The 26,661-nt window shown below is 40.5% G+C and overlaps 1 protein-coding gene across 2 annotated transcripts; it reads right to left on the bottom strand.

Moving 5' to 3' along the window:
* Positions 1 to 892: 892 nt before the first annotated feature.
* Positions 893 to 13,430, bottom strand: mocs1 (molybdenum cofactor synthesis 1). 2 transcript variants are annotated; one of them, XM_030044467.1, is made up of 11 exons: positions 13,130 to 13,430; positions 11,527 to 11,662; positions 9,794 to 9,961; positions 8,428 to 8,592; positions 6,990 to 7,051; positions 5,599 to 5,710; positions 5,226 to 5,338; positions 4,526 to 4,636; positions 4,149 to 4,269; positions 3,626 to 3,673; positions 893 to 3,358 (listed from the first exon to the last, which is right to left on the bottom strand). In XM_030044467.1, the coding sequence occupies exons 1-11, from the start codon at positions 13,343 to 13,345 to the stop codon at positions 2,259 to 2,261; spliced, it is 2,352 nt and encodes a 783-aa protein (XP_029900327.1). In that variant the 5' UTR covers positions 13,346 to 13,430; the 3' UTR covers positions 893 to 2,258. The 2 variants fall into 2 exon arrangements, with proteins under 2 accessions (XP_029900327.1, XP_029900328.1); XM_030044468.1 differs by having other exon boundaries at positions 3,230 to 3,358; positions 3,611 to 3,673.
* Between the last annotated feature and the right edge of the window lie 13,231 nt (positions 13,431 to 26,661).

The following is a 26,661-nucleotide window of genomic DNA, read 5'->3' as shown; positions in this document are numbered from 1 at the left end:
TTATGTGTATATTTATGGACCTGAGTCTGCTAAATAAATTGAATTGAACTGAACTGAATTGAATGTCCTTAGGGGGTAAATTGCCCTCCTTTAACGGAATGCCCTGTACAGCTCATATAAAGTGTCTGAGTAGCTCAACCATGGAGCTGTGTTGGCACTAACTTTCTGTAAAGTTAACACTGCACTAGAGTTACAATTCTTGCTGTTGTGCAGTTACATATACTGGATTTAAGTTTAAGTATAAATGTGGAGATGTGGGGCGAAATTGATTCAGTGGAATATGAGCACCTGCTGAATAAGTATGTGGAAAAATTCAGCTGGATATCAGTCCCTTTCCTTGGGACCCACAATAATGCTGGTTTTCGTTCTTGACAAAGATGCAAACTGGATACAATGAACCTCTGTCACTACTACTGGCCTCAGTGACCAAAAACCAGGCCCATCTAATCTTAACAAAATGCATGTGACATGATATTTCATGGCTGCATGGATATAATTTCACTAAGGCAGTTCAAAGAAGTAAAAGTAGAAATTTGTTACTTATTGGCTGGCTGTTGCAACTTCTGGTTAGCATTTTGCTGTAGTGGGAGATCCAGTCTGTTAAAATATAGTCATTTTGTCAACTAAGGACATAAAATAAAAGAATCAGTGTGTCATAGTTTGTACCATTCAGCCATTCTATAATGGTGGCTAGCACTAGCACTGGTTCTTTAATTTTTAGAACAAAACTTGCAATTAAGAAAATGGAGGTCACCTCATTGATATCCTGTCATCTTGAGACACAACATGCATTTCCCAGTTTTGCACTCTATAAAATGTTTGGTACAAACAACAGAGGTTAAAGGAATACAACTGAAATTAAGTATGAATCAAATTGACAATCAAACAAAAATGCATATGAAAGTGTTATTTACTCATGAATCATTTCACATGATTAATAACTTCTGTATTATTTTGAGTGCAATTTTTACCAATGAACACAACAGAGACAAAATGATTAAGAGCTTTATGAGCGAGGAACTCCAAGCCAGAAGACCTCTACACCTGGCATTAGACATGATGTGCAATGTACAGACTGCTACCTGGGTAAACTCACCAGGACATTACAGCGTGCACTTTTGCTCTCAATAGTCTGCTGCTGCTTCCTTCAGCCTCATCTTTCCGGTGAAGGTAACTAGATTCATAAAAAATAACTTGGCAAATGCTCTATCACAGTTCATGTAGACTGATAAAGATATAAAATTTTCATTCAATGGGTATGTGCCAACACATTCGATACCACATTCAACACATCATTTTTACGGACCATCTAGCTCGTCTTCAGTTCATTCTTCAGAGCAAGACCAGAAGGGAAGCCGGACACTTGAGAATGTCAGACCAGAGTGGACCTTGAGAGACAAACACACACTGCACCCTCACATCTGCCCTGACATGTAACACTTCATAATAACCATAATAACCATTTATGAATGGTAAATTGATAGTTAATTAAACTTAAGTTAATAGTTTTGTTTTGTTTTTTACCGTTAACAAACAATGAAATGATAATTAATGTTGAGTAATTACATATTAAATTACTTATTAACAGTCTATTGTTGCACACATTGTGTTTTATACACTAGTGTAAGCATTTATTAATGATTACCTAATGATTTGTAAACCTTTAAGAAATCATTTGTAAAACATCTACAAACATCACATAGATATATGGACCAGATATTTTATAACACTTTGTGTGAATGGGTTTCGTAAATGGTTTGTAAAACATTTTTTGCAGATGTTTTACAAATTAATTCTTAAAGGTTTAAAAATTATTAGGGAATCATTAACAAATACTTAATATGAATGTTACAATAAGTGCAACAATAAATGGTTGATAAATTACTGTATAATAAGTAAGCAATATTAATTTTCATTTCATTGTTTGTTAATGGTAAAATCATCTGTCAGTGCACCATTTCTTTATGATGGCTATTATAAAGTGATACCCATGAACTGAGGTGAGATAACATAATTCATGTTGTGTGTGTCTGGTCTACTGGCTCAGTGGAAGCATTCATGACTATGTTAGCAAGTGTAAAATAAAAGAGAACTAGGAAACTGAGAGAACTACAGGTGGAGGCTGGCAGTATGGTGCTGAAATGGTAACAGTGTTCAGAATTAGTGTTAAATCACTGAATCTGTGTTCTGATTCAGCGATTTCATTCGGTAAGACAATGTGCAGTGAATAATGGAAGCCTGGGGTCAAGGGTGCTTGGTCACGGCTGATGGTGAAAGTCCCTCTTGCCGCCAGTCTTGCTGACCAGCTGGATGTCTGTAATGCTGATGTCATGGCTCACTGCCTTGCTCATGTCGTACAGGGTCAGTGCTGCCACGGTAACAGCAACCAGGGCCTCCATCTCTACTCCTGTCTTACCCGTAGTGCGACAGGTTGCTGTGACGACCACAGCATTCCGCAGCTCATCAAGGTCAAAGGTGACAGAGGCATGGTCCAAGGGGAGCGGGTGGCAAAGCGGGATGAGGGCTGAGGTCTGCTTGGAAGCCATGATACCGGCGAGCTGTGCCACGGCCAATGCATCGCCCTTCGCCAGCTGGTTGTCCCGTAGCAGCCGGAAGGCAGTGGGACCCAAGTTGACGGTGGCGCGGGCGGTGGCAGTTCGACGTGTGGCCAGTTTTCCACCGACATCCACCATGGTGGCTCGTCCTTGGGCATCTGTATGTGTGAGCTGGGCTGCAGTGGTATTGTCCAATTTGGGGGTGTTGGAGGGATTTGTGCCGGACCTGTTCTGATCGTTGGCAGACTGATTGGCTTCTTCACTGGAAGTTTGCTTGTGGCACAGTCTAATACTGTAGTGCTTACTAGGACTTAATTTGGCATTCTCAAGTAGTGTGCAAAGAGAGGGAATTCCTGGGGTCGTGATGAAGTGTCTCTTACATACATTAGCACTCACCACATGTGTGTACCTGAGACAGTCTTTATGAATGTAGCTCATTACTTTTGTGCGTCTAGCGTAGTCCACAGTCTTAAGAATATCATTAGACTTAAAAGAATGAAGGGATTTAAAACTATGGAGGGTGTTAGTTCCATGTTGTCCTTTGTTGGCATGTGACCTACGATGGGTACCCTCACTCACAGAGATCCCTGGAAAGTGAATATGGGCTGTCCCTGTTAAAACATTGCAGCCTGGAAGGCACAAAACAACCTGTTTATCAAGGACTTTCCCCCTGCTTGAGTGGCACAGTTGAGCAGCTGCTGCCTGAGAGAGGAATGCGGGATGTGTAAGCTGGGAAAAAAGGGGGGAAACCTTCTGGCTGTCTTGTGACTCTGACAGAGACAGAGGCTTCTGGGATGTGGTGCCTAATGGACAAGGAGAATATTAATCAGGAATGTGGTTTTGGCAATTCTGTAGCAATGAGGAATCATAGCTAATATATTGATAATTAGATGAAGATGCATATATTCAGATTTGTAATAACAGAAGGTGGTAAATGCAGAAAAAACCTTGGTAACACTGTCCATAAACAGTTGATGATCATAAGGGTCCAAAATAATTAGAGCAGAGATGTGAAAAGTTAAAGGGATGTCAGTGTGTGAGAGCACTGTACGTACAGCCACATCACCCACCAATGAGGATCATAGGCCTGTTCTTCATCTGGGAGATATTGAACATGCCTGAGGAGTGAGAGAGAGAGGAAGAGTTTTTTTATGTGTACCATCACAAGACTTGCAAGACTTGGAAGACCACACCAGAGGACAAAATAAATAAAACTGAAAGTCTGCTCAGTTTCTAAACAATTTTTGTCACAAAAAGGCCTGATTAAATTAGCAACATTAAAGAAATAACTAAACTGATTTTATTTACACAGCTTGGGGTGGGACGTGCTAGGAGGAAGAGAGGGCACAGCTGCTGTTGTATACCAAGATGCACATCCTACAGACATTTATCATTTCACTTCCCTGCTTAATTCAAGCAGTTTTTCTAGTTGCTAATTTGACTGTTAGGTCTATGTTAAGTCCTAAGATACATGTCAAAGTGCTGCTATTTTTGTATATGCCAGTCTTCAGGTACAGTTTCCCACCCTAAATGTTCAAAGTGGTTGCCGCCTGAACATATGCATAGCATTAACGATAAATCTGAGAAGTCTACCTGCATGTTGTTTCTTCTTCCTGCCCACAGCAGCACCAATGATTTGCAGTAGGTCTTCATCTGATGCCCCAGAGCGCAGAACATCTCTGAGGGAAACCTCAGAGTTGCCAAACAAACACACCTGAGACAAGACAGATAGAGTATGAAAGAGTATGGAGTGGCGTGTAGAACATCAAGCTTACAGAAATAGGTCCAGGGTCCAAACAACCAGGGCAAGAAGTGACATGGTTTTATAAGAACCAATCGGCAAATCTGTGCACACATACACACACACATATGTACTGTAAACACACATTAACAGATACTCTACAGTATCTGTTCATGTATTTATACAGTATACTTTGTAGAGTCTACAAAGTAAAACTGTGGTGACCTACCTTGAGGTTGCCATCTGCGGTGAGGCGTAACCGGTTGCAGGAACCACAGAAATGGTCAGACATGGAGGTGATGAAGCCCACCCGGCCTTTGAAGCCTGGGACTTTAAATGTCTAGTACAGGACAGAGAAAAAGTTATAAACTCTCTCTGGAAGAGGTGTTAAGAAAAAATCCAATGTTTTCATATTTTGGCCCCTGAAGCAGAAGCTGTGAACCCCCTGATATTTGTGTTAAGTATTCAATTATTTAGATGGCATTCTTGAACTTTAAGAAATACATTCAAAGTGCGAAAATTTAAATATAATGTTACAGTGAAGTTAAACTATTCCTCATTTTGCTGAGGACTCCCTGGAAGCCCCTCAAGGGTCCTTGGGGCTCACTGGACACCACTTTGAAAACCACTAGGCTAAAGCAAGTGCTTTTCTGATCCTTAAGAATGTCATTAAGAATATTTGATTTCTAATGATGTATTTTGCAAAGGAAAGAAGTACTCAATGACATGTGGATGAACAGAACAAATCAATGTCTGGCAAACTGGCAAACCTTAACAGAATTCTCATGATGTGTTAGCCTTAACAAGAATGGATAGTATGGGACCCTAATTTGTACCTCAGGATTTTGAATATTTTATTTTGACCACTACTTCAGGACTTGACGGGCAAATTAATAAGTGAAAATTTAGTCTAGCTGGAGGGAACTGACCTTAGCTGTGTCTGCATGTTCAGAAGGAAGTGTTTCCAGGGACGGCCACTGTTGCCTTATGCGGTCCAGCATTTCCTGGTAGCTTACCATCTTCTTGAAGTTCCACTTGTTGCCTACAGAGTGGACAAGAGGCACAGGAGGTCAGTCCAGTGTCAAACTATTCACAACCTACAGCATCTTTCAAGTTACCATCATCTATTCTAGACCTCGATGCATGCTAAGAGTGGCTGAACAATAACGGTTAACTAGGTTATATCACCCTAGAGATATTTTAGCACAATCTCCAAGCTTCTCCAGACATGGAAATTATCAAATTAATTCTCCAGCCACTCCAGATTTATGTTGAGAGCTTCTGTAGGAGGTGTGCACTCACCATCGAAGGGCATGTATTCAATAAAGCGCACTTCCAAAGGCTTCTTCTCTGTCAGAGCCACAAAGTCCAGCAGCTCGTCCTCATTGAGCCCCCGCATGACTACGCAGTTGACCTGGAGAGGGCAGCATACAACAACTGGCTACTGATAGCTGAGCAGTACCATGTGAATGATAAGCGTATTCCCTCTTCAGTAGCTTAATACATTTATGCTCTAAGGACACAAAGTCCAAGGGCATAATCACACTAGCTCCAGTATTTTAACTCATATGGGAATTCACTGGACCTGAGTCAATCTACAGTTAATTGTCTGGCAGAGCTAGAAGCTTAGTAACATGTGGATTGCTTTTATATCTGTGCACACAGCGGATAATCCGCAGATTGGGCCGGCCAGGCCATAAAAATTAACACTCTGATTAATAGTAAATGGGTTGTGGCTGGGTGAAATACGACATTATTAATGAGGAAAATATTAATCACATTCTCTAAAATGTGAACATATTTTAAGCTTCATTTCTTGTCAAATGTCCATGCGGTGCGGGTCTTTAAATCGGAGAAAATAATTAATTCAGGTGAGCAGTGGGTGGATGATTTATCCATACATATGGATTCTGATGACGTCAGAGCCAATCTGTGCACCACTACTGGAGCTGAAGCATACCTCAGCTGATATAGACACAAAACAGAACATGTAATGCCTCTTGGTCAGTAAATACTTGGCAGCACAATGCTCAACACAGAGAGAGGTAGTTTGATTATGAATAAAAACTAATGGAAAGAAAACCCTGATTTTTCTGAAGTTGTTTTGTATTGTCAATTGTTAAAAATACTAACTTTGTACAAACAGGAATTTTGGTCTCGCTCTCTGAAGGCCACTTTAGTTTTTTAGTCCCCAAAGAATGAAGTGTAGAAAATAAAGTTTTAACTGGAGGTTATGGCATCAAGCTAACTGGCTAAGCTTCCCAGTAAGCATGTGTGTCCTCTAATGTGATGTGTTTAAACATTTAAGGCTGTATTAGCCCCATTTCACCTGCTGGAAAAAAACACTGAAAATCCATGCCATCTCCAGTATGATTCAGAGATAAAGAGACTTCAGCCACCTCTCAGGAAACAGTGTTTTCATGTAGTGAGGCCTTTCAAACCTTGATGAATGAATAAAAAACACCCTTGACTACAACATCAGAGGAAAATGAAGATAATTCAAGGTGGAAGGATTTTGACAACCAACACTGCCTTTTTGTCATTATCACTATGATATGTAGATCCATCTATTCAGATCTGATGTGTTACAGTAAACCAAGTTATAATGTAATAAAAAAAAATAATCAAGCACCATTTTTTTGTTAGCAATAGCAATGTGTGTAAAAATATGAATTACACATGTGTAATATTACCTTGACAGGATTGTAGCCCATCTCAATGGCTTTATCAATGCCCTCCATGACTTTGTGGAATCCTAGGAAGAGAAGAGTGAAGTGTCAAACTTCATGTCTGACCTATGCAAAATCAAAGATAAAACAGCCAAAAACTAAAATACATATATAAAATATGAGTATTTACCATCAAATAAATAAACAATTATGGCATAATTGTAGCCTATTTCCATCAAATTTGGTGTAATCTGTGAGAGCAACTTACTCAAATGGTGGCTATATAAAGTAGTTTATAGGCTTTTAAACATTGTTTTCCCTGTTTGTGGGATTTGCATTTTGGCACAGATCTATGAAACGCCTCAAACCCCTGTTACACAAACAGCTACAACAACTGCCTTGGCAGCAGTTAAAGCTATATAATGTTAAACTGCCAATGTCAGATTCTCTTCCTGAATTTTCATCTGGACAAAACCCAGAAATCGTGTGAGAATCTGCAAAGTGGCTGATAAAATCCTAGGTTTATACTGCTAATTTCCAATCACCACAAATTCTCACAATACATATCAAAATGATACACATCCTGGCAAGTCAACTCCTATACAAGGTTAAAAAAAAAAAAGCTAAAAGGCATTTTATACCTTCTTAGTCCTAAAATGTACTGTGTATTTGAAATGAAATTTTCCACAAAATTCTGAGGCCTCACAACCTGTGAGCCCAATGCTGTGGAGGAGGACTGGCTCAGGTTATGAATTTTATCTGTGTGCCAGAGCCATCGCTCTTGTTTTCTGGCTCTTTCACTCTCTGTCTAATCTCTGTTAGTCCATCTGTCTCTGCCTCCAGACACTAACCACCCGGAGCTCTGACCGTCTGTTACCCCCACTCCACCTGCCTCCACCTAAAGTTTGCTGGAGCACACAGGTTTCCCATTGTAACACAGAGTAACAAAACAGAGGCTAGTATGAAGAGCATCAACTGAGGTTTTCAAACGAGTTGCCGATGTTGAACAAAGAATGATAACAGAAGATTCAGATCATGCTGTGATATATTATTCTCTGGTGATGTAACTTTCCCTGATAATACATCTAGCAAACTGGTTGCTTTCAAGTGCAACAAATATATAATGTTCAGAGAGGTGAAAGTGCAACAGTAGCAGCTATATCTAACTTGACATACATGCACCATTTATGCTTAAAACTGAGCAAAAACAAGATGAAGGTGCAGTTAAAAATAACAATTTTAGTAAAAACAGCAAATATCAAACTAAGATAGCCTATTTCCCTGCTCAAAATGTCTTTTTACAACTGGAATAGGAGTTCATCAGCATCAGTTTTGTTTCTCTGACACTGTTCTCCCATTTCTATCCCTTCTATTCAGATCTACTGTATTTCTCTGTTCAAAATGGCTCCTGACATTATAATGCAAAGCCTTGTGCATGCTATTAACTGCTCCTCTCCTGTACCTTTCCGCCTCACAATGAACTCAAACTTTGCAGGCACCAGTGAATCCAGGCTGATGTTAATTAGGTCGAGGCCTGATTCCTTCAGCTTAGGCAGCAGCCTGGCCAGGTTCATGCCGTTGGTTGTTACTGCAATGGTTTTCAGGCCTTCTAACTTCCTCAGCTCCGCTACACAGAGAGAGAAGACAGGAAAAGAAAAGGAGAGCGAAAGTGAGAGAGAGTGACTGTTGTGTTTTTTTTTTTTAATCTGTAGAATCATTCTGTTGCAATTATCATCTAAAATAACAGTTCCACAGAAGTTCTTCATTTCCTGCATGCTGGTTGGCATGAGCGCCTTAATGTGTGACAAAGAAACCCTCCCTTGCAACAAACACACACACACACACACACACACACACACACACACACTTCAATATCACTTCTTCCTAAATAAAATCAAAGTGTGGCTACTGCTGGTTCTACTACATCTGAGGATGATGCCAAGTTATCTATAAACAGGGCCTAGGTTACAAAATAGTGAACTTGTCCTTTAATACAACTGCTTCACTTCAATGAATTCAAAAATGGGCCGTGGCAGGTCACAGTGGTGGCCAGTCATGTGACAAAGTGATCACGGCTGATCCTCACAGGCTGCACAGACTGACCACCTTCCCATCACATCAACAGTGTTGCACACACTGTGCAACACTGCCAGTCAAGATTTTACTGTTATATACAGACATTTTTTTTTTTTATAATATGATCATCTGTGACCCAAACTGCAATGGTTAATCTACAGATTAGAAATGAAGATGGTATTTTAACACATTACACAAACTAAAACACAGCTGTGGTAAATCTATTTTCCAGCTCATGCATACCGCCATAAACTAAAGGTCTGAGAGGAGAAGCACTTTTGTTGTCCTCTTGTGACCTCCCAATGCTTTGGTCACCAAGGGGAACTAACTTTAGGAATCACAGAGACAGTGGATCACAAACCCTGAATAATTCCTCTGTAAAGGCTTTCAACACATCCACTTAGTCATGTGGTTAACTTCTCTAAAGCTTTTGTCCTTGCCTTGGGTTGGTCACAAGTGTCAAGACAACTCAAAGCAGATTAAAAAAAAAGTTTCTACATTCTGGTTCTGTGACAAAAAAAAAAACTGTAATCATTAAAACTCATGGACAGGAAGAGAATTATCACTCTGGGACACTTGACATAGGTCTTTCTAATATAAAATCATAAGAATTGTAAGACCAGGCACAAAGAGTGTAGCTATAGTTTCCTACATGGAGCATGCATACTACTAAACACTAAAAAAATGGCTAGAAATAACTATTTCAAATTCTCTTCCCCTCCCGCTCAGCTCCATTTTTTCCACCTCCTTACCAATAATGTCCAGTACATCAGGTCTGATGAGCGGCTCTCCTCCAGTGAGGCGGATCTTCTCCACTCCCTCCTGGACGAAGAGGCGGGCTAACGTCAGTACCTCTGAGGTGGACAGCAGCTGTCCCCGTGGCGTCAGCTTCACCCCCTCCTCCGGCATGCAGTACTGACCTGAGAGCAGGCGAGGGAGTTAATGCGGAGGTGTTCCTTAGCAGACAGCTTTTTCAACCAGCATTTGTTTTCTGTCGTCTTGTTTCAAACACTACAGACGTTTTTAAACAACACAATTAGCAAGACATTAATGCATGTCTGCAACTATGAATATCAAATGAATGCTTCAAAACTCATTATACAGCCATATAGTATCATCTAGGTTAACATCATCATCATTTTCATCATCACCAGAAACAATGGTGTTTTGTTTTTTTAACAAATCACAAGTCCGACCACACTAGCATTTGGTAAGAACTCATCCACTCACTGAGGTTTATTATCAGTGCACATTAGGTTCACTGTGACCATAAAAGTCACTGCCCAAATTAGCACTCAATATCCTTTTCCATGAGCTGAGATTTAAACTAAAATTTTAAACTGTGACTTAAAATGTGCATGCGGCATGCTTTAGGAGCAACATTACAAATACGGTATTGTTAAACATAGGGATGCACGATAATATCGGCATGACGTTGACATCAGCCTGAAATGAAGAGTTCTGCCGATATGACATGGCGATATGTGAAACAGGTCAAATCTGTTCTGGTTGTGGCTGTTGTCAGGATTTTCTCAGGAAGGGCATCATCCAAGCCTGTTTCAGTGGGATGAATCTTACAGATGTGTTTGAAAGAAAATGTTATATAAAAATAAACATAGCATGTTTTACTTAACCTCAGCTGAAGTAATTTTCTTTTTGCCCAGTGGAATGTATACATTTTGTAAAGCATTGTATTTTATGTGGGCCTTCACAATAAGAGCAGGCATACTAAAATGTTAATTCCACTGCAGGAAACACTTGATGTTCTCTGCAATTACGTGGAAAAAAAATATGTGCATATATATCGGCATTGGTCAAAAGAAGTGGAAAATATTGGCATATTGGATATTGGCAAAAACTCCAATATTGTGCATCCCTAGTTAGACATTATATGGAAATGGAGCACCAACCTCTGCAAAGAGAGAGAGATCAGGAGGTCACTTTATAAACGTGAAACAAAACTTACTTAAATAGGATTGCCATAAAGAGGCATTTAACAGCCTCTTATTTTTAGCTGTTATTACTGATAAATTCTATGTCATGGCTGGTTGTAATTCCTGAACAGGAAAACCTTAAGGTGTAGGGCACTAACAACAAAGAGTAAAATGGGGAACTGAAAGTTTTATTCAAGGAAATGGGAACCATCAAACTGCTTTCCTCTTTTTTAAGAAAGCAGGATGGCCTAATGCTAAGAAAAACTTTCCTCTGTCAGCAGATATCGTTTCAAGTCCTATTTCAGTAAGCAACCCTGGCAAGATAATGAATCCCTATAGCCAGAGCCATTCTGTAGCGATCTGACCTCCGTGAAGAAAGGAAAGACTAATATTCTTTAGGGATGAAATGTTAAATTATTATTGACTGTAGTATTCTGTCACCCCCCCCCAGAAAAAAAAACAAAACAAACAAAAAACAAACAAAAAAACTGGACTATCAGCAGGAGAAAATTGTAAATAATAGTTTGCATGGGAGGAATAAGCCTACTTACAGCGCAGGTTGCATTTCTCAGTCAGGGAGATGCGCAAGTAGCTGTGCCTCCGGCCAAAGCTGTCAGTCAAGAATGCCGAGAAGGGTATGTCACTGTCATTCAACCTTTGTCTCCGACTCCTAGGAGAAACCAGCTCCTGGGTGGTAAACAAACACACAAACAAACAAACAAATAAACAAACAAGACGAAAAGTGTAAAAAGGGGTTGCAGCTCTTCTAGTGCCTGGTCTGAGGAATGGAACTAGATGATAAAAGTGCCATCACCAAACCTTCAGACTGCCAAGCGCTGCGGCTGGTGGGGTATCAGTGATAGTGTTCCTCTGTTAACAAAATTGCATGAGGAGGAACCATTTAGTGCAATACAATGAAGGGCATTGGTGCCTCAGTTTGGGGCTTAATCTGTGCCACTCAGGCCTAAGGCATAACTGAAGCCTGTGGGACCATATATATTATTTTCATCCGTAGCTTATGGTGGATAAGAAACACCGCTGAAGGCTGCTGGGTGGAACACAACACGATGGACAGAGCCCTAAAGATCATGAGCACACAGACACATGAGAAGGTTTCACCGGGTCAACCATACAGACGCAGGGTTGTTCGTTACTCATTCTCCACGTGCTGCATTCTTTTGTAGATGGCTTGTGAACTTTGGACGTCAATAATGGATTGCCATTATGGCAGAGGTTAAGTACAAAATCAAGCACATGGCTCATCAGTAGGTTAGACACAGTTAGCTCACAGGACCAAGCCGGTTAGTGAATCACTTAATCATTTAATTATGCATGAATCCCACTGGTCTTCAGTATTGTATTGCTCTAAATCAGTTGGCAAAAGCCATACTTTAAAAAAAAAAAAGAAAGAAAAGAAAAATGTGTATTTTGTCAAAGCAAACACAAGACCAAACCTCTGTGCTATATAGAGCACTGTACTATCATGATTAATTACACAGTATTAACACTGTGTAATCCTGAGGTCAGGTTGAGCTGAATCACTCATTTACTTTAATTTAAATCACTCATGGTGGAAGCATATTCATGTAGTCTGCAGCAAATACAAAAGCAACACAATAACACAAAGCAAATAAGGAAGACTTCCTGCACTAATAGCATTTATCTGAGGTTAAAAACAAGACACATCAAGTTCAGCATATGGCCACCTCTTCATTAATCCAGTTTCTTGGCATGCTCAACAGACCTAGCAGTAGTTATCCACCTATAGTGGGCTGATTTGGCAACAATTTTCAGCTTGTATACGTTGTTACCAAAAACATAATGGTGTAGGTACTTATTTGACTTAATATGCATTTTCTGATTGGGACGTTAGCAGCAACAAGGGACTAATTGCCTGGAGGAATCACAGTTGTAAGCTGTTTAGCTGCAGGTCTAACTGTGAGTCAGTGGAGCTAACAGTAAGTTAGTTTCCATGAGGCTGGCACTAGGCCCTGCTCTGGGAGACCCTGGCCGCAGCCTCACCTGACTCGCTGTTTGTGTTACATTACAGTAGCTCGTAACTACACTACACGGTAGCTTATGCACACATGTCGACGGTGAAACGTCGCTGAACAAGTAACGTTACGCAGGAAGACACTGTGTTGAATCCACTACCTGAGTTGACCCGGTTTTCAGGGAAGCGGCGAAGTTGGCAGCAGCTGAAGTCGAGTCTCCAAGTTCAAGTTCATTCTCCTTGTGCGTAGCGCTCGAGTAGCGTTGAAATTTCCTGTTTGCGCATCGTGCGAAGAGTTTTCCTAACTGTGCTATCGCTCCTCCGGTGCCGTTGTGTCTGTCTAACAACCGACAGCACAGGACACCGCGGCTAGCCATGATGAACAGCTCCTCTGCTCTGTGTGTGTGTGTCTGTGTGTGTGAGTGTCTGTGTGTTTACTTGGTGAGCACTAGCCCTTGTCAGGAGGGGCCGCTACAATCCGCAGCATGGGTGTTAAAAAAAAAAAAAAAAAAAAAAAAAAAAAACTTGAAGGGAGGGAGGGGGCGTGGTCACCTCAACCAATCGTGTTAATGTACGCAGTGGTGAAGCATGCTGGGTAGTGTAGTCATCCCAATATTTTGTGTGTGAGAGAATTCAGTCACTGACTATTGGATTTGGAGCTGTTTTCTTCCCGACTGGGTTACATCCGATTTGTTTTTGAAGCAGATTACAATGTTTCTGAACCTGAAGGTCAGAACTTGGATTTTGTAAGACAATCCAGCCTTTAATCAAGATTAAATGTTGTCTTTTTTTTTTTTTTTTTTTTTTCAAAACTCAAAGCAAGAATCTGGATAAATTTAATAGGCCTACAAAAAAAAAACCAATATAATTTTGATTCCACCTAGAGAGCTTGATTGAGAGTGGAATGACAAAATGATGTGCGTGTGTGCGTGTGTGTGTGTGTCAATAGGCATGCCCATTTATCTCAATAATTTCATGATATGAGGCTAAGGTAGAGATAAAAAGGGTCCAACCACTGGGCAGGAAAATAATAAGGGGTGATAAATTAGCCATCAGGTCACATTCTTCATGGCACAGCAGGGACCTACCATGGCACAGGCATTATGCAGCAGAACAGCTCCCTCTGTCTGACATAGAGTATAACTGCACATTTATTTTACTTGTCAAATCGTTCACCTGTAACGCTTACTTGAACACTTGCTTTATTTGTCACTGTTCAGAATATAAAATAGTTACAGATAACACAGATCTATGACTTTGGCTATGTCATACTTTGGGAAATAAGATACCTCTTAGCCAGTGGGAGGACATTTGAGGGAAGAGCTGTCAAACACTAGCCAAGTCTTATCTTGAATCAGTATTTTGCTTTGCTTCATTATTCAGTTTGGAAATCCCTTCCTGTCATAGATGTATGTATTGTTCAAATTGAGAGCAGCGGTTTTTGAGGATGCTTAAGGGATGCTGGTTTGTGAAGTGGAGGAACTCACTTACTTTTGCCCAGTAATTAAATTCTTGTGTAACTTGGATGAACTCAGGATCTTATTGAGGTTGGAGTGTAGTGCCGTCAATGAGCCAATGTTGTCCTATTTACTGTGAGAAAGCACGTTTTTTTAAAAAATGAAAATTGTAGAGGCTGATAGTGCAATGACAAGCTGAGCATTGGCTTTATTACTTTCCACCTTCTTAATAAATTAAATTGGCTAATTTGCTCTACATTTTAAGAACATTAAAAAATTTATAGACCTAAAAATGGGAATCTTGCTCCTGTTCTCTTTTAGAGCGATCCTCTGCACAATCTGCTACTCCTCTGGGCAAAATAACCTAAACCTCACAAGCCATCTGGATGTCATGAGTTCTCTTCCCTCTCCTCCTCTCACAGTAATGGTTTAGGTAGTTCATTAGAGCCTGATACAGTCAAAGTGCAGGAATAAGTGAGCCTTCTTGATTCAAATCGAGAAATAAAAGATATAGTAAAACATTTTCTGCACAACAATCACAAACAGATTTTCACGGTATAATTTTTTTCATCACTTTTCTCCTCCTTTCCATGGACATACACATAGTTGCAGATGTCATGCTCTGAGTCACTCACTCCTACGGTCCTCGCGTGTTACATGTGTAATCTTGCAGACCACTCATAACTGCCATGGCGATGGGAAGATATTTGTTGCAACCTGTGATTTATCCACTAGATGGCGTCCAAGACCAATTTTGCAATTTTAATTAGAGTGAAAATGGATTTTAGTCCATCAGATAAATGAGCTAAACATGGGCTCCAGAGCTCATGAAAGACTGTCACAGACTAGCTTTAACACTGAAATGAACTGTTTGCACTTACTGGAAACAGATGTCACTATGTTCTCAACAAACAGGAGTGCCAGATGCCTCATCTGTCATTTCATCAAAAGACGTTCTCCAGAGAAGTTGTTTGTCTGTTGATAATACATTTTGCCGTGCTGTGCCCAGGACCATCTCTGAATGTCCAAGTTTTTACAATATTTACATTTATATGTCTACATTATGTAGACTTGTCTTGATGTACAAATACTATTCAGAATTAAAAAAAAAAAGAATGTAATGAGTTGAACCTGGCAATGTTATCATTGCACACTGTATTTGTTTGCAATACAGAGTTTTTTTTTTTGTTTTTTTTTTTTAAAGGATTTTGTCTTAATATTTTCAGTTTTGACTTTTAAGGGATTTTGTGCCTGTAATGCTTTTAATTCTTTTGACATCATGTACCCCAAATGGATAATCTGCAGAGTCAGAAGCTTGGCAAAATTGTGATTTGTTATTCCCCGGTTTTACTTACATCACAAGCAGTGGGTTGAGATCTGCTCATGTTCATCCTGCTGTGCAGATTAATGAATTCACCATGTAATATGCAACAGAGATTAGTTGATTTTCCTTGCTCACAACAGTCAGCTCAGCCGTAATTAATCAGCTCTGAACAATAAACCCGTGGGTCGTTACGGACTGATACCATTTAGGAATGCATGCAGGAGTCAAACCCAAGGGCGGGTAAGCAGCTGACCCCCATGGGTTGTCTACTGTTCATAATGCCAGCAGATCCAAGGACAGGCGGCAAGTCCAGCTTGAAGGCACCAAAAGACATCACTCCCATCGCTTCAGGTTTTGCATAAATTGATTGATTGACCATGCAGTTATTCAAACAACAGTCCCGGATTCAGATAACTGTCAAAAATGCAATCACCTATTAATCACAACCGCCTTGACAACAGGCAAATGCATTCATGCTGAATGCAAAAGAATGGTCTCCAAGCCTCGACAAGCCTGCAGACGTCTGCGCTCCAGAGGACGCATCCTGGTGTTTACCTAGATCAGAAGCTCCATGGCACATCACCACCAAAGCCTATTGATGTAATGTAGGCTATCACCCATTTGTCTCTTAATAATTTTAAATAAAGCTCTAATTCACAAACTTTGAACATCAACAAATTGCTTCTGTTTCTTATAACTTTCCACAAAGTCTCTCTCAGGTTGTCATTGAGTTTGTGCCTCCCCTGCAGTTTGTATTGCTAGTATGGATTTTGACACTACTGTTATTTTTATTTAGGATTATAAGTTTGAAGGCCTGTTTTGCTGAGGCAGATAATTGTGGTGGATGAGGAAATCAATGTGGAAATAATAGCATCAGGGTGCGAGAGAAGTGAAAGCAAATGGACCAGTTTGTGTTGATAATCTACTGAGTCACTAACGCTTACTCAAAATGCTCCAGAAACTGTGCTCCGACCAGCTAAAATAAGTTCTTCTTCACAAGAGGAGATGACTGTAATATTTTAGTTTTATTGATAAATACTAACACATGACATTGGCTGTGATCAATGGGATGTGTCAAAACTGTGTTGTAGCCAAGAAAAAAAGCAATATTGATCTGCTTTGTTTTTGTGGATATCGAGCCAAAAGGTTATTGACTGCATTGAAATCAATCAGCTTTTGTGCTCACGGTCTGCTGGACATTTGAAGGACCTTTCCTATCACTGAACTCTTCTGTTAGTTCTCCTGCTTTTTCTCCGCTTTCCCTTTTAGCGCCTGAAATGCGCAGAAAAAAATCGCAGGCAGCCAAGAACACTGTGAAACATGATGATTTCCTCAGTTTTTGGGCGTCTTCACGTCCATCTTTGATTGTTTTTCTGCACATTTCTCTTAGAAATTTGATACCCCACCGTGCCACATTGACCTGATCGTAATCTTTTTTGGCTCTGCATGCCGTGGCGTTTCCAGCTCAAGTCACCAGCATCTTCATTTGCCAGCCTGCATGTCCCACAGTCTGGACTCCCACGACAGCTGATGATGGTGTGAGCTCATGCTGAATCCTGCCACTGACTCGCCAATCCATTTTAATATGCAAATCTTACTCACGGCATCTGCAATATATGCAGAGGTGTTCCTCAAATCTCGAGGAGTCATTTGTTTGAGTGAATTAATTATTTATTAAAGACAAATTGCGTTAAATTGAAGGACAGTAGATGCCTTAAAATCACTGTTTACCAAATCTTTAATTTCAGATTGAGTTAAGCAAACCAAGGACTTTGAAAAAGAGAGTTCCAGGTGTATTATATGTGAAAAGCCTCTTTCACAGTATAGTATAGTATTATGCCACTATTCTGCCACTGGGCTCCTAGCACATGCACGTTGTTCCCGTGGTCTTGAACGCATTAATGATGTACATTAATGAACTGGCATACGTCTTTCCAAAAGCTTGCAATCAAAGAGATGTGCAGCAGTTCTTTGATCAGCCTTTGAGGGTTCACACTTTGTTATCGTTAAATGCTACATGGATCCCAATTCACTCTGTTCATTTTGACTGCAAATTTGCTGTCTGTCAGCACCCAGAATTCCCTGCAGCAGTATACCAACAGGCAAACTGTGTTAGGTAGTCTGTAAGCCTATTAGTCCCATTGAATGGTTGGAATGACAGTGGTAATTATCCTGTCATGACACAGCAATTAAACAGTGGTATTTAAAGCCAGCGCCTATCTTGAAAGTGATTCCTCAAATGATAGGCTCACTTCCCACTCTTGTCCAGCAGTGTTCTCTCCCATTCTGTGTGGGTGTAATTTGTCTATTGAAATACAGGGAACATGAATTTGCATATGGCTGATAGCAAATGGTATCACACTCTAGCAGTTCATGTCTACCTTTAATTATGCTTATTGTCTGCCGTCTATGGATTTGTTTTGTGAGTACTGTATGATGGAGGGGATTAACTATGTTCATCAAGTTCTTCCATTTAACAGTGAACTGAGAATCGTCTCAGCTTACAATGCTCTGAAATGATCAACACCATATTGTCTTAAAGGGACAATTTATGTTTTCTACAGGCAGCTACAGCAAGTTTAGAATCACATAGGCATCTCAGATTCATAATTAATATGAACACACATAAGAAAAGAATCCAAATCACACTCCCTAAAAGAAAAGAAAAAAGTCAAAAAGTTTTTTTTTTTTTTTTTTTACCTTTTTCCTGTAGTGTACACGCCTTGGATTCTTTCTTTTTGGTCTTTGATTGCATACCTCATTTTGCAAAGAGCACCTCTCTGCCCTCACACTTGTAAGCCACAGCAGAGTTCCTTTCTTATGGGCTTTACATATTTGATGCATTCTAAGGAATCTTTCTCCCTGAACTGACTTTATTCATATTATGACATCCAGCCAAATCACCTTGTAACTTGCCAAGTAGATGCTGCTATGTTTTTAGGGGGTTTATATCCAGAACAAATGTGCATTTTTGCTCTAAGTGTAGCTGACAAGAGCAGCAAGAGGCTTTTGGGGTCAGCTGGAAGATTTACAGACATCCTCTTGCTTTATTGTCAGAAAAAAATGGCACACAAATATAAACTCAATGCTCCTGAAAGAATAAATACAATGGAAAGCTTTGGGTCAGATTCGTGCCTGGTGAGGAGTACAGGCCACCCTTACAGCCGGTTTGATTCACTTTGGCTTATTATATTGTGATGAACTGATGAATTTTCTATGGCAGGCCTGAATTAGGAATTAGCCATGACATTAATCTTCTACAGATCAAGTTGTTTTCCCGCTGACTAGCTAGAGGGTGCCAGTTATAATAATGTCTGCCCTTAGGCAGGAACTCATTGTGGTGTTGGCATGACTGAGACATACTCAGTTGGCAAGTGGTGCATCCCAAATGGCATTTGTCATGCCATTTGGGATGCACAGAGCTCCTGTAAAAAAAAAAAAAAAAAAAAAAAAGTATATATATATCTTTAATATTTATGATGGGGGAAGTTGAGTGTCCTCCTGTTCTCCTGATAGACACCTTGCAGTGTCTTACAGTGCTGATGGAGGCATTGCAACAAAATGCTAGCCTGTGATATGAATTAGCTATTAAGGTTTGTAAACAGCAAGTGATAAAGCATGGCATCTCTATTCTTGCTAGCAGTCCCAAATGTCTAAATGACAGCGACAGTGTTTTCATATTTAGCTGTCAATACTTGGTGGAGCGAGCCAGGTATGCTTGTTTTGACGTTTTAAAAATACTGACTTCCCACAGATATTTAAAATTGTCTACCTCACAGCCAACACACAAATATATATATATATATATATATGTATATATATATACCCTACATGAGTAGGGTATGAGAGCACTCAAGTTTTTTCTGCCTAGAACTGCCTCACCATACATTGATTATTGAAGATGGAGACTAGAAGAGGGAAGGGAGAATAGAAAAAAGAGGCAAAGTGCATGGCATATGACATAGCCCTCAGACACCTAGAGCATCCCACCTTATTTAAGTCTTATATACCAAGGGCACTGAGACCTCTACAGATGCATTAAAGCATACAATAGCTATTGCAATATATGATAGGAGAAATTACAACTATAACCAGTGGAGCAAATTGCATGTTACACATGATTATACAGTGATTTGTTGCTGTAGAATGGTTTTCTTTGCTTGAAGGTGACTCTCATGTTTACTCCCCCCAACCGTTACCTTCTGTAATGATTCAATAACAATGCTGGTCTGAGATAAAGGCCATTATGAAGAATCACCCTGCACTGCTATAGATTGGATTCCAGTACTTAATGCTATGTGTTTTTCAATGTAACAATGACCTTACTATTTGTATCTGGGCATTGCTACCACTTGATCAATCACGCATGTGCTAGTAGAGGGTGAAGTGAATGAGTGATGTGCCTTTGTGGAGAAAAGCCTTTCAGTACTCGAACATTACCATTGGTGACTAAATTAAGCCTGCAGTTGTAGGACCCTCGTGTTTAGCTTTGGTTTTAGGCAACAAACCCACTTGGTTAAGGTTATGGAAAGGTTAGGTTTAGGCACGAAAAATGGAAAAAGAACACAGGCTCAGTCGTGTACAATATGTCTTGCTTCACATGCAAAAGTCCAAGAAATGCAGCCCTGCAACTGCAGCCTCAATTTTCCCATGATACCTGAGGACTCCACCCAACTCCTTTTCTCACCAGCCCAGCCCAACCACAGCCTCCTCTCCTATTCCCTGCACTTCACACCGACTTTCTTGCATTTGCTTCATATCATGCAATAGCTAGAGACAAGCTTGACCTAAGTGCAGAGTTACCCTTTAATGATGTTTTCTCTTTCATATGCAGCTGATATTCATGTCCTTTTAATGGGGCATATTCAAATGGCAACAAATTAATCCTTAGTTAGGCGTAATAGTCTCATGAATACTGGCAGGATTGTCACTGCTCTGAAAAAGGCTAAACACTATCCACTGGGATAGCAACCCATACGATAACCAATATTCTCCAGTGATGTGATTCTTTGACATCCAGGATTATTGGGGACAAGGCATTGTCCTTTGCTGACTTCATGTGGTAGCTCAGGGGAGTGGGGTCTGCCAGCATACACAGCGTTGCTCTGAAGATAATCCTTGGGCTCTTATCAATTCTCTGCCAGAGTGGGTGTTATTCGCAAGAGACTGCGCAGAAAATACAGGGACAAAGAGGTTTTGAGGAATGAGGGGGAGACAGCTGCAAATAACTTTGAACATCAAAAGATAGGGAACCCCTCAGTGGTTTGATACAAAGGATTTTTGTAACAACGCAGCGCTGCCGATGCACATCGATTATATCCATTGATTTTATAATGAGCTTTCACAGCCCTGCTCTTTCCCAAGGAGTGGAGAGGTCAGTGTGATCATGGCAATTAAACATTGCACTCATTAAACATTTAGGTTGTTTTTCTGCGAAAGTAGGTATTTCTCAAGATTTTTTTTGCTTCTGCTTTGAGGTTTGAGCTAGGAACTGTGAAGATCAAGGAAAATGCAATCCCACAACATGAATTGCAAATTGTATTTCCTGCGATAGCTGCAAATTTCACTTTATACTCCTTCCATGTAGTTATATTAAGCATCTATAAAAAATGTAGATGTTAACCTAAAGTGTCGGACTCTGACTGACCATAAAATTTCCTTTCAACTATTTCAGGCTTTGGAATAACATAATTTAATGTCATATTTAATCCATGTAATAAAGAGCTTTTGTGCGACAACTGAAAAAAAAGTTGTGAAATTTTTGGAATTTTTTTCCCTCAGCAGAATAATACTTAAAAACATTGACCAGGAAAAATAATAATAAAAACAATCTGCCACTATTACTCCTAGCAGCAGACTCTGTTTAAATCTCTGCTTTAAATAGATAAATAGTCAGGTTACCACATGAGATTGTGTCTGGCATGGTGCAACACTGCTGCATGTCAAGTGCCTTCAGGTTCAAAAACACTCACTGACTCATGTTTCTTTGAGCCTCAGCATTTCGGGCTCTCTTCCCTCCTCTCCTGCTTCTTCTTCTTCTTCTTCTTCTTCTTCTTAAAGGAGCTATTATTAACCACTGCAGAGGTGAAGCACTTTCCAGTTCTCATAGATTAATGAAAAGGTAGTGAGCATATGAATAATTTAGATTTGTCCTCTTCATTCATTGCAGAACTCAATTTAGACAGATGCCCGCTTAACCCTCTACTTTCTTTTCCCTTCACCTGCAATCTCTTCTCTTTAAGTCTGTTCAGCTAGCACAGAACTTAAGTATTTAAGAAAGATTAGCACATCACTGAAGAATTTACAAAAGCACTGATCCTGCACTGATCAATGAGATAGGGGAGTCAAACAAATTTGCGTCTCTTCTTTTCGACAAGTGCGACTTAAGATAACTTACTTTTAGAGGGAGGGGTATGGGTGACAGCAAGCAGGAGCAGCGGATGGACTGGGGTGAAAAGCTGAGTGCCAATGAGTAAAGGTAGACATGCTCAAAGGATGCTGTCTTCTTGTCAACGGAAGGCAAGAGCTGTGGTGTAACAAATTCCTGGTACACAGGAGAAAAACTAACTGTCCTCTGCATTCAAATTCTGCTATTCTCTATTTGATGTCATTTCAGCCCTAAATGACAACATTAGACATAGCTAATTAAAGTTATAATTGTTAAAATGGCACATTTCTGTGTAAGAGCGCTGAGTCTACAAAATCACCAACAATCATGAACTTACAGTTTTTTTCAATCGCTTTACCTCCTCTGTCAACTCAGAAACGCTGGTATAAAAACAATTAATCCATAGGCCTAATGAGAGGCGCACTTCCCAAAATAACACATTTTGTTTGCAAAAGGCTCTTACCATGACAAAACATTTCAGACATGCAGCAAAAGCACATTTTGTCACCGCCCAATACAACTTGCAGTCAAGCGACATAATCCGGCCACTCACTCACTTCATACTCAACACCAAAATGCAACATACCCTTTTTAGTCTGAGCAGGTTCAACCTTACTTTTTCCTGTGTGTACTGCAGTCATATTTTTGACAATTTACATAGTTACATATTGTAAAGCAAGTAGCAAAAGCCAATATTTCCCTCAAACAACTCAACTTCTGCCCAAATGAGTAGATTCCTTCAGTCAGCTCTACTGTACTGTAACACAGCTGACAACACAATACAAAATACAGCTCTCAGTTTGAACAAGGTTCTCCTGTGCTGCACATTCAAATGTGAACTTACAGTAAAGAATTGCATCCAAACTCAGAAAGACTTTGAGGTGAAATTTTACTGTATTGATGGCAAAAACTTAAATACGGTAAGTCACATACAGTATTACACAGAAAAACTCAAAGGAGTTGTGAAAAAAAAAAATACAGAATACAATTTATAGGCCCCTTTTTTGTAGGTGCATACTGATTGATTGGTGAATGGTGATTTGTGGAAAGGGCAGTGATGCAGGTGCACTAGTGATTTCATAGTGATGCAGCTCATTTCTATCAGCTGTGAGCAGATGTTTTGCTTTTGACTACCACAGTGAAGTCAATGGAGTCAGGGCCGTGTAAATGACACATGTGAGAAGTGTTGTGCAAAAGAGCCTGAAAAATGTGTGAATCCAATGAAAAGGTATGAACACATTTGCAAAAGCAAACTTCTGCTGTGGTTTGGAGGTGAAGATGACGACAAAGTGGATCCCAGTTTCATTATACTGGAAAAAGCGAATGAAAAAAACTGTAACATTGTGACTCCAGGATGAGGTAAATATAAAGTGGTGTAAAAGTGCCACTGTGATAACAGCATTTAAATTGCAACACCAGAGACCATTATGTTGAAGACATAAACACAAAATAAATCATCATCCTTATCATCATTATAAATCAAAAATAGCTTATACATTATCTTAACATTTTTCTAACCCAAGCAGCTGCAGCAAGGACTTGACACCTCTTGTCCAGTTGTCTTCAGTATAGCATCAGTGGTGGAAGAAGCATTCAGATATTAAAATTTGTTTAGAACCATAACAATACCACAGTGCAAAAGTACTTTGTTATAGGTACAAGTCCTGCATTCAGAATCTTAATCTTACAGAACTGAGATGTAAATGTAAATGTAGTGCAGTAAAAAGTACAGTATTTCCCTAAGAAATATAGTGGTTAGTTACATTCCAGCACTGAAAGCCATACATATGATGCTGGCTTTAGTGTCACTTAGAAATCTCAACATTTCTGGAAAGTGCATGATTTTAGAGGTGGTAATATTTATTGAGGATAGAAGTGTGACCTTTTGCAATCCACCACATGACCCCCCCCCCCGGGTCATGTGATGAATTGCAAGAGGGTGCAGGGGAGTGGGGGGTAGGGGAGTGTGTGAGTGGGGAGTAGGGGAGTGGTGGAGTAAGGAGTGTGTAGGTGGGGAGTGGGGAGTGTGGAGTGTGTGAGGGAGGAGTGGGGGAGTGTGTGAGTGGGGAGTGTGGAGTGTTGAGTGGGTGGTGTATGGAGTCCGTGATGGAAATGAACTCCTCTTAGTCCTCTTGGGTGTTTTTCTTTGTTTGTCTCCCGGACCTTGTGAGTCTTGTCAGCCAGCTAGCTTTCTTCTTTGCTGGTTCTTTGCTCTGACCTTCCAGCTGCTGGCGAAGAGCCGACCTTTCCATTTCACAAGCCTCAAACTTGACGGTGAGCTCGTCCATCTCTTGATGGAGAGCTGTGTTCTTGAGGCCAAGAGCTTCCTTCTGCTCAGCCTCTGCCGTCACCTTGCTCATGAGATTCTGGATTTCCAGATCCTTTTCCACCATTTCCCTCCGCAATGTCCTCTCCTTTTCTGAGGACCTCAGCATAGCAGTTTGTTGCTGCTTGCTGAAGTCCCTCTCTTTTTCAATGAGATTTTTGAGCACCGTCATATTCTCATTAAGCATCATCTTACTCTGTCGGAGAGTATCTCTCTCTGACGTCATCGTTTGGAGCTTAATGGTGGCTTCTTTGGTGCTAGAGGACATCTTGCTCTGGTGGCGCTCGATGGTTTGGCGGAGTGCTTTCTCAGTTTCAGCAGCCTTGAGGCTCATGGCCTCCATCTGGCTGTTTTTAGCCCTTTCTTTACGGAGTGCTTCTGGGAGCGCCTCTGTTTGTTTTTTCCGGGCCTCATTTTCCTGGCGGAGGGTCTTTTCCAGGTTCTCATGCGCTGCAATGTGTCGTTTGGCACTGTGGAGCTCCTCTTTGAGTTTTTGAATGTCATCATTGACCGTCCTCATCGAGGCTTTAGTCTCATTGTTCAAGGCCTTTTCTTTGGTGATTTTTGCTTTTAGCCCATCAATTTTTTTGATGTTCACCTCATTTTCTTGGTGAAGCATGCTCTCAACATTTTTTTGGTCCACAATCTGCTGGTTAGCGCTGTGGAGCCGCTGTTGGAGCTTCTGCACATCATCACAGAAGCCCTTGTTGGAGTCATCTGACTTCGCCAGGAGGTGGGCAAGGGCCTCGTTGTCTGTCTCTAAAGCCTTGAGGGCGGTGGCCTGTTGCTCCATGGCTTGACGGAGCTTTTCCATTTCAGCTTTGCAGGCCTGGAGCTCCGCAGCAAGTTTGCTCTTCTCTTCACGAGAGTCATCCAATTCCTGAGCATTTCCCAGGGTCTCCGCAGGGGTCACTGTCTCACTGGAAACCTTATTGCAGCTCACAGGAGTCAGGATGTCATTGGACTTTTCCAGAGAGTTTGGAGTTTTTATGATCCAAACGTCCCCTGATAAAGCAGTCACAATGTTAGCCCTGCGCTGCAACTCCATCTCGGTCAGGCAGTTGCAGAAGGGACAGGATGACTCGCCAGAGACAGCCTTGAGGGCATGCTCTGCCCCGAGACACACCTCACAGACTTTGTGTCGGTCATATGACATGATGAAACCGGACCTGCAAGATGGGCAATTGCGAATTACTCCGGTTGGTGACATATTGTCAAGACCTTGTATCAGGGTTGTCGTTGCCTCCTGCTCGTGCATGTTGGTGTCCTCCATGTCGTCCTGGGATGGCCGGCGGTGCCATGGCAGCACTGTTGCAGCTGCCATTGCCTGCTGGCGTCTTGGCGGGCAGTGAGGGGCAGGCCTGGTTGGAGGCTTGGGCTTCTCTGGTTCCTGGGTGTCTTTCTCAAGATCCAGAGTTTCCTCAGTCTTGCAATTAATTGCAGTTATTGATTACCTGAACCATAGTCAGAAACAGGATCCAAGACATTACCCCTAACTCAGTAAATTAATCTGATGATTTTACTGACATAATTTTACAAGTTCAAACGTCAAACTCTCAGCCAGTGTGTCTTAAATGTGTATTAAGGCGGAACTGACACTGAAACACTTGTTTGAATTGTTATTTAGTACCGTGCAGTGTCACTGCATTTCCGTTTTCAATGACAAGTTATTGTTGAAAATGATTATAATCAATTATCTGTATCTGAAAATGACCCACAAATATTTAAGACATAAAGATGAACATCTATGATTATTCAATTAATTATATTACATTGAATCAAAGTATAACAATATCAGCTATTTAAACACAGAATCACGAGTCTAACTAAGTCTGTCTGCCACATAAATATTAAAACATGAGCTAAGAAAGTTTGCCACCTCTCCCCTGGGGAATCTGCAGGTGATAGCTTTGTTGCTACGCCAATAATCCGTAAGAACGGACATTACTACACTTAAATAAGTATCATGTCTATGTAGGCTAATGAAGTAATGAGACAGCGACAGTGCACACGTTAATCAGTGACTGATAAGTTTTATTTTCTTGGCTTTTCAGTTTTCAACATGTAATGAGCTGTAGTAAATTGTATGTCTTCAAGTACAAACAAAATATATTCTAACAAGTAGCTCACAATGTTTGAAATATCCAGATTTCTCTTTTTGTTTCTCCAGTCTCTAGTTTGGTTTTAAGATGCTCCAC

The sequence above is a fragment of the Myripristis murdjan genome, chromosome 22, assembly GCF_902150065.1.
Source record: "Myripristis murdjan chromosome 22, fMyrMur1.1, whole genome shotgun sequence".
NCBI classification, from domain to species: domain Eukaryota; kingdom Metazoa; phylum Chordata; class Actinopteri; order Holocentriformes; family Holocentridae; genus Myripristis; species Myripristis murdjan.
The sequence above is the reverse complement of the archived record's forward strand: the minus strand, read 5'-3'. Positions and strand labels throughout refer to the sequence as shown.

What these genes read in the sequence shown, in the direction of transcription:
- mocs1 (XM_030044467.1), bottom strand. Translation starts at nt 13,345, where the DNA reads ATGGCTAGCCGCGGTGTCCTGTGCTGTCGGTTGTTAGACAGACACAAC. An exon ending in AACATGCAGACACAGCTAAG is followed by an intron (nt 4,637 to 5,225) that starts GTCAGTTCCCTC and finishes GTCCTGTACTAG; the next exon opens with ACATTTAAAGTCCCAGGCTT. An exon ending in GAAGAAGAAACAACATGCAG is followed by an intron (nt 3,674 to 4,148) that starts GTAGACTTCTCA and finishes CTCACTCCTCAG; the next exon opens with GCATGTTCAATATCTCCCAG.